The sequence below is a fragment of the Elaeis guineensis genome, chromosome 11, assembly GCF_000442705.2.
Source record: "Elaeis guineensis isolate ETL-2024a chromosome 11, EG11, whole genome shotgun sequence".
NCBI lineage: Eukaryota > Viridiplantae > Streptophyta > Magnoliopsida > Arecales > Arecaceae > Elaeis > Elaeis guineensis.
The window spans coordinates 114,200,740-114,209,646 of NC_026003.2; the positions used below are offsets into that span (position 1 = coordinate 114,200,740).

At 42.4% G+C, this 8,907-nt stretch overlaps 1 protein-coding gene across 1 annotated transcript; it reads right to left on the minus strand.

Annotated features, from left to right (window-relative positions):
- Positions 1–7,584: 7,584 nt before the first annotated feature.
- LOC105054056 (photosystem II reaction center proteins PsbY, chloroplastic) lies at positions 7,585–8,653 on the minus strand. The gene has a single exon (XM_010935446.4). It carries the CDS (start codon positions 8,495–8,497, stop codon positions 7,886–7,888), a length of 612 nt encoding a protein of 203 aa, XP_010933748.1. The 5' UTR covers positions 8,498–8,653; the 3' UTR covers positions 7,585–7,885.
- Positions 8,654–8,907: the final 254 nt, after the last annotated feature.

The window sequence follows — 8,907 nt, forward strand, 5'->3', positions numbered from 1 at the left end:
GGAATTTATAATTTCCCGGTTCGAGGTTTATTTATTATTTAGGGTACACACACCAGAACTTCATTGTCGATTCCTTGTTACAGTGTTCGGATTTGAAGTGCTTGGGATGGAAAGAATTGGCTGCAATCAGATAAATGCCGTAGATTCGCATTTTTAGGAGTAGAACTTGTTGGGGTAGGACCTTGGCCCTTATCCCACTAGCTTTCTTCCACGTCTTCCGATCGATCAAATATGCTACACCTATCAAATTATTATGACTCAATCCGATTTGGATCAACTAGTTTTATCCCAATCGATGCTTAATCGACTACATTCACAGGCCTATTCAGATCGACATCTATCGATTCTGATTCGATGGGCTATCTTCGGTTGACTAACAATATTCTACATTCAGCATATGACCTACTACTTTCTCGATATCCTATCGACTATCCAGTCAAGTGGCACTGCTCCACGGGCTCATTCATCTAACTTTTGGACCTCAGGGCATAGGCGTCAGTCGAGCCACCGAATGCTAAATGTGGCCACCATGCTATCCCATCGAATCACATCAAGTCACATTATTTAGAAGCCATATCTTAGACGGCCGGTTGCGCATCATGATGGAAAGCCACGAGGTCATTAATTGCATCACACGTGCGGTAGTGTCCGCCACCGTGGCCATCCGCGTGCCGAACAAAAGATATATCTGCCGTCAGAGCCATTTAAAGATGCTCCATGCGCCTCCGTATGATGAGACATGCTCGAAATGACTGCCCGTCCTTCCGTCATTGACCTTAATCCTTTCATAAATAAAGATAAGCGAGAATTTCTCTAGGTACGCAAGGCTAACAAAAATGCCAAAATTCTGCTCCTCTCTCTATTGAGCGATATCTCTAACTTGAGTGTCGGAGGGTCCTCGTCGGAGATTGAAGCGTCGGAGGATCCTCATCGGAGCAACCTCCGATGGGGCTTTCCTTGCAGGTCTCGCATCCCCGGTGCTGGGCGGAGGTTAGCGCCAATACTCGCCGCCAACCCTCGCTCTCGCTCTCGACTTCTTTGACTGTGCTCCTTCTTCAATGACTAAGCATCCTCTTTCGATTTTCCATCATCTGACACTTAGATGCAACGACTCGACTTCCGGTCGACTATCCCACCAGAGACAGATCATAACAGTTTGGCACGTCAGGTAGGAAGATGAAAGAGAAAGTAAAAAAATATTCTCTTGAGAACTATCATGGCCAAAATGAGAGCGCAAAATACTTTCGCAAGTTTCGCTCGACACTCATCACGACGTGATGCACCTTCGGCGATCTTCGGAGAGCCAAGTGCTTCATAATCGATGATGACAGCGGATCATCTGTAATTCGCTGCTCTTGTGTAGTAAGTAAAAATTCTGACGGAGACCGTTTATGGCCTCCAACTCTAGCAGCAGGAACAACGACGGCTAGAAGAGCCAGCACCGTGTGATATGCTTTCCTGGCCCAGTCACTGATCTCATTCTTCATTCTACCACTCAGCTCAATGTTCCTGCCGGATGAATCCTCGACCCACTAACGTATCTTGTATTGGAGCCTTTTTGGAAATTCACATGCCATTGAAAACTTCTGTATGCTTTCAATCATTCCTTCATTCATTTTCCCAGTGTTACTTTTCTTTTAGGTCACAGATTCGCTTTAACATCTTCATTGTGATGTATAGGCCACAGTATGGGCTCTATAGCACCACGGCTAGTGTGCTCATGCAAGTGGTGACGTCCCAATTAATCCGTAGGGATGGCAAAAACCAACACCGTCTGGGGCCTGTACGTTATACTACAATTTTGTCCATTTTGGTTCAAGTGAGTACTAGGTCGAAAGTTTTGCTAAGTTAGAGCTTTGACTGGATTCAAATAACAACGCCAGTTTTGTATAGAAGCATTGGATTTGATTGGGTTAAGATTTTCAAAATGTAAATCCAGAGCCTGCTCGTCAAGACATGAGTTTGAGGCAAAGTGGTAAACCGGGTTGGGTTATATCCGCCGGGGACCGACTGCTGCAGGTGCAAGCGGAGTAAAATATGTAAGGGTTATATATATATATATATATATATATATATATATATATATATATATATATATATATATGTTTGTGTGTGTGTACATATATGTATGTATCTATATATATATATACATACATACATATATGTACACACACACACACACACACACACACACACACACACACATATATATATATATATATATATATATATATATATATGTATGTATGTATGTATGTATGTATACATATACATATACCTATATACATATACATATAGGTATATGTATATGTATATGTATACATAGATATATACATATATGTACATGTATACATACATACATATTCCTATATGTATATGTATATGTATATATATACATATATGTATACGTATACATACATACATATATGTATATGTAGACATACACACACAATATATATATATATATATATATATATATATATATATATATATATACATACATACATATTAGCAGTGCACCATAGAGATAAATTTGAGATATGGTGAGCATGATGGCAATTTGAGATAAATACCCGATAAATAGGACCAGTAGAATTTGAGATGTGTGATTGACATAGTGCATCGCTATATGGTGTACATGATATAAGATATAATTCTCCGTGCTGCACAAGAATAAGCGAGTAGATCTTAATATGATGTCATATTGGTTTGGATCAAGTATGTCTCAAAATCTCATACATTAACTTGCCCTAATATGTTTTTTGGGATATCCATATTTCTCATGGATATTGAATTTTATACGGAAGACTTTGTTTCTTAGATGTCATGAGGAAAATGCCATGCTAGGCTCTGTTTCGCATGGTGGTGGCAGTTGATCTCTTTCGAGGCACCAAAAAGATGTCTCCAATATCACAGAACTTAATTGTCAGACTTATTAAATAACCTAACTTCTGATGATGATGATGACTAATTATTGTTACGTTCTTCAAATGCTTCTAAGCAGGGGAAAACAAAAAGGCTTTTGATTCCAGCATGATCTCCTACCGGTACCATGAATCTAGCACCAAATCCTCCTTCAGATGATGCACGTAAAAGATCACCTCCTCCTCCTAAGAAGCCATCTAAACAACTTCGTCCCCATGCTATAAAGAGAAGAATAATGGCCTAATGAAGAAATCCTATGAGCTTGCTACCATTTGTGATGGAATTGTGCATATCAAAGTTATCAGACTCTAATCTATTGTAGAATTTTGGATATTATGACAACTATATATTACTTGTAGAATCTTAGTATATCAATTCATTATAGAATCTTGGATATTGTAGCGATTACATATTGCATATTGAATCTTAGCATATCAGACCAGATCAACCTTTAATGATCATGGGATCTAATTATTATATTTATATTTTGTTGCTATTTAAATCGGTCAGAGTCGGAAGATGGATACATGAAAACCTCGCACGGCAGTGTTGGCACTAGAGTGATCTATAAAACAAGTCTCAAATTGAAGGTTGTGGCTCCGGTGAGAACCTTCCGATGCTCAAATCAGAAAAATAGAGAATAAAGAAGCAGTAATGGATTCTCTGAGAGGGATTTGATTGAACTTACATGGGTCCTTGGATCTCTGGTTGTTTATATAGAAGGATGTCGGACAGCTGGATTATTAGCTATGAGATTGCACGATCCCAAAATTGTCGGTCCATTGGATATGCCAAATTGGATGAGATAATTCAGCTCTTAATTGCTCCCATAAAGTGAGGAGATTGTTGCTAGTAGCATACTGAGTGGAGGATTTGAATACTTCTTTTGAATAATCTCGAAGATCATGCCTGATCTTTTGACCTTGTTGAATGAGTGGTGTTACCTCATGGCAGATGAGAGTCCTACCTATTAATTATATAGATTGTCAATCAAGAGAGATTTTAACCTTTATATGCTCTCCACGTGGGGATATTTATTACTTTTGACCTCAGCTCATATCAACATAGATGCTCAGGATACCTCATATTAACATAGAGGAGCTTATATCAAGATCAGCTCGGCTCATATGAAGGTAGCTCTTCACAGCATATCTTTTCACAGCATAGTCATAGCCCATAAAGCTGTAAATCCGAGGCATCCATGATACCGTAACATACCCCCCACTTTTGAGTCTGAGAATCAGATGAAAGGAGTATTATTGACATGATGCCTCGGACCTAGGGATGTCCATTCATATATCCCATTAAGACGTTAATACGGATGATAAAAGCAGTTGAGAAAATGATCTTGAATTTTGAGTCGATCATAGGCCATTTAGAGCCAGGGCCAATGAAGGGCTGTTGATAGTTGAGTTGAGGGTTTTTTTAGTTAGTCTTTGTTCATCCAGAGGTTTGGCCCAGATGAAGATGACGGACTGCTCGAAAGAGGAAGCTTGATGGATTCGGAGAAATACTTGATCGACGGCCTAGAGGAAGAAGCTCGACGGATTCGAATAGAGATCGACGAGCTTTTGGAGGTCCCGTGGGTTATCCTCCGCTTCTCGTACGACTCGAGCTCTACAAAGGTCTAGTAAGTTAGCCCTCACGAGCGACGTTGTGTGCCTACGGCATCTAACATATTTTATCTTCACGTGAGAGGCAGTGTGTGCCAACGGTGAGCTTGTGCCTATGGCATCCTGTGCTTTTCGACAACGTTCTAAGGGTCCGATTAGTTAGCCCTCTGGAGGTTCTCTCAAAGGTCTCTCTCCATTTCTCATGCGACTCGGACTCTGTAAGGGTCTAATAAGTTAGCCCCATCTCGAAGTCATCGAGATCTTCTCGAGAGTCTGGTAAGTTAGTCTTCACGAGTGGCATTGTGTGTCTACGATGATCTTATGCCTACAGCATCTAGCACTTCTCATTTTCATGCGAGAGACAGTATATGCCGGCGGTGAGCTTGTGCTTATGGCATCCTGTACTTTTTGACGGCATTTTGAGGGTTTGATTAGTTAACCCTCCGGAGGTTCCCTCAAGGATCTTCCTCCGCTTCTTGTGCGACTCGGGCTATGCAGGAGTCTGGTAAGTTAGCCCCACCTCAGAGTCGTGGAGGTCTTTTTGAGGATTTGATAAGTTAGCCCTCCGAAGATTTTCTAAGGATCTTCCTCTGCTTCTCGCACGACTCGATCTCTGCAGGAGTTTGGTAAGTTAGCCCTACCTTAGAATCATCGAGATCTTCTCGAGGGTCTGGTAAGTTAGCCCTTTGGAGATTTCATAAGGATCTCCCTCTGCTTCTCGTACGACTCGAGCTCTGTAGGAGTCTGGTAAGTTAATCCCACCTCGGAGTCATCGAAGTCTTCTCGAGGATCTGGTAAGTTAGTCCTCCGAAAATTTTTTAAGAGTCTCCCTCCGCTTCTCGTACGACTAGGCTCTGTAGGGTCTGGTAAGTTAGCCCCGTCTCGGAGTTGTCGAGGTCTTCTTGAGGGTTTGCTAAGTTAGCCCTTCGAAAGTTTCCTAAGGGTCTCCGTCCACTTCTCGTACGACTCGAACTCTACAGAGGTTGGTAAATTAGCCCCACCTTGGAGTCATCAAGATTTTTTCGAGCATTTGGTAAGTTAGCCCTCCGGAGGTTCCCTAAGGATCTCCCTCCGCTTCTCGCGTAACTCGAACTTTGCCTGGGTCTGATAAGTTAGTTCTGTTTCGGAGTCGTCGAGGTCTTGAGTTGTAGATCTGCACACAAAATATGAAGAAACTTGCCAAACCAGCTCTAACTGGACCTTTTGATTTTTTAGTCAGATCATACTTTTGGAGGTAAATAGACTATTGTTATCTATTTGAGCTAGTTTGCTTCTCCTTGACTTGCTTAGATTTACCTTCTGGTGATGTTGATCCTTTGAGGCTAGTTTGGAGGTCATCTCATAGGTCTCACCTCATCTTTGTAGCTTTGGCTTGATTTTCACTTCAATTTAAATGCTTGAAGATCTGTTGTTCAAAAAGAACGACACAGAATAATAGATAAGATTTAAAAGCTTTTTATCATAGAAGTTGTGAGCACTGTTTGGGAGCTTTTTGAGTTTTGCTTAACCCCTGTTGTTTGCCTCAGTTTAGGCTTGATTTTAGCTTCGGATTAGCCTGATTTTTACCTCAAATCTACATGCTTGGACCTCGGATTTGAAGGATTTACTTCGAATTTGAAAGATTTACCTTGGATTTGAAGGCTTTTACCTCGGATTTGAAGGATTTACCTCGGATTTAGATGCTTTTACCTCGAATTTAACCTTGACGTCACCTTGAATGATGGATTTTTTAGCTTGGGTCGATTGGATTGGCCTTGATCTGAGCATCGAACCCATTTGATACTGATCCGATCTTGGATGGTCATGTTCCACCATCTCCATGCATTTCTATGCTTCATTTTTGACTTAGAATGTTGTGGGTCTACGTCCGACATGTGCTCCACTACTTTTTCCTGCAGGTTGTCCACCTGAGCCATAATAAATGAATATAGCATACCTTGGGGCCCCTCATGGGTGGCCACAGCACAATCGTAGGCCAGACCTCGACTGTCGATGATTTTCATGACAAGGTGTGTGAGCGGAGGGCATTGCACGCAAATAACTTTGGATCTCCTACCCCCCCAAACCTCGGATCTAGTCAGTGTTGCAGCGATATGATGAAATTTCTTCAATTTGGAGATGGCCAGTCTGGGTTTAGTCGGTGTCTAGATGATCCACAGGATCGGATTGGTATTGAGGCAGTATAATGAAACTTCTCTCTAGACTCTATGGAGGTGTCCACGATTGCTCAAGGTGTGACAATGGCCAGGAAGCCAGATTCGGTGAGGGTGCCGTCGCAAAAGATGCCAGTGGCGCTGTCTGGAAGGGCATGAGAAAGATCTGGACTGCTTGGATTGCGGTCATCAGATGTTGAACTTACTGGAAGAGTTGACCGAATTGGTCAGCCGTGACTGGTGCCGACTGGGCCGATTGAACCGGTGGAGGAACGACTGATTGAACCAATGGAGGGATTTTCAACGTCGACGGCTAGTACTGTGCTGATCCTTCTTTGATGGTTGATCAGGTGCCTCCTTCTTCTTGATTTGGACTCTTCCAAAGATGGAAAGTAAAAGGAGGAGTTTCAGATCTGAGACGCTCTCAGGAAACTCAAGATGGAGGGAGGAAAGATATGAAAATAAAAAACCTAGAAGAAGACCCTCTTCTTCTTCACGTTTTTCTCTCTAGACATCCTAACTTGCATCTTTTATATCTCCATGACCCAAAGGTCTTTCTCTCTGATTTTTGGATGGCACAAAGGTCTCTCAAATCTCTGTCTTCAACTAAAATTTCAGTCTGGCTAGCCGCCTGTCGGAAAGCGGCGGTATTGGAAAACATTGGTTTTCATTGCTCTTAGGATTTTGTTTACAGTTTTTGAGGAATTGAATTTGGCCTTTGAGACAACTTGCCAATGATCAAAACACCATATCCAACCTGCTTGTTTACTCTTATCCACACATTGATTTCAAATTTAAGCAGGACTGAATTGAAAGAGTGAATTCTATGTGATCAAGATCCATGAGTTGTTGGAATCATTTTCTAAGCAAGTAATAGGCGGAAAGGATGCACGTAGCTACAAAAGGAACTTCATTAGTCCTGATCATAAAGAAGTATTTCTTCACTGTAAACACCAATCTCCCTCCTTCCCTTCTATTTATTTGAGTGACTTCTACTAGAGTAATTCAAATAAAACCAATTAAAACCGTCTGCACGGTAACATCAACTTAGATGTTACTTAATTATATACAAATTCCATAGGCTTCTTTTCAAACAATAATCATCATAGAACACAAAAATTCGGTACACATGACGCAAGTGCAATACTACCACCACCTCCTTCACCCATAAAAAGAAGGAAAAAAAAAACACAGTTATCCCGACCTCATTCTATTGATCTGGTTCAGTGCCGGCTGAAGGATGTTGTAGAGGACCCAAAGAATGGCTGGAGCCACCACAAACAACAGAAGCAACCCCCTGCTGTCACTTGAAGAAGAGGCATCGGCGATCATCATGACCTCGCTAGCCGACGCACTGGGCGTCGCCATGAACCCGCCCGCTGCCAGTCCACCGCCGAGCCCAAGCCCCACGATGACTCCCTTCTCGCTTCTCATTCTATTGAGCTGGTTGAGTGCAGGCTGGAGGATGTTGTAGAGGACCCAAAGAATGGCTGGGATTATGGGAATCAGCAGTGCAAGGCCTCGGTTGTCACCCTCGGCGATGTCGGCGATCTGCTGCGCTGCGAAGGCTGCGTCGGAGCTGCTCAAGGTGGAAAAGATGGCTCCGGCGATGGCGGTGGCGGTAAAGGAAGAAGGGCCGGGTGTTGTTATTGGTTTGCAGGTTGTGAGTCCTTTTGGGAGTGTTTGAAGTGAGAGGAGGGAAATGGGCTTTCTCACTGTTGGCTTTGCAGGGTTGAGGTGGTTGGAGGGTGAGTTGATGCTGAGGCATTTGGCATGAAGCATGGCCATGGTTGCTATGGTCGACATAGAAGAAGGCTGTCTTAGGTGAAGGAACTTGAGAGGATTGTGAGAAGGTTGTGAGAAGGGGATGATGTTGGAGTTGTAGGAAAGGTGTGTCTGAATGAATGATGAGGAATTCTGGGAAGGGCAGGGAGTTTTGGGACAAGTTAGGCCAGGGACATCCAATAGGGCGAAAGGTTTTAGATCATCTTATCCTTTTAAGTTAGCATGGAAAGATATGGGCCACATGTCCACAACCCACACCACCTTTTCTTATCACCTCCTTGTCCTGGAGTTAAATGTCTTTTCCACCAAACCGAAATACGAAGGTTGTAGAAACTTTTGATTATGATTTCTGTGGCTCTTTCTTTTTCTTGATTTACTGAATCATGTTTCCAGAATGTTTGTTAGCTGTGAGGCTGGCTATTGATGAATTT

Excerpts from the sequence above, each read along its gene's own strand:
- LOC105054056 (XM_010935446.4), bottom strand. The coding sequence starts at position 8,497 with ATGTCGACCATAGCAACCATGGCCATGCTTCATGCCAAATGCCTCAGC.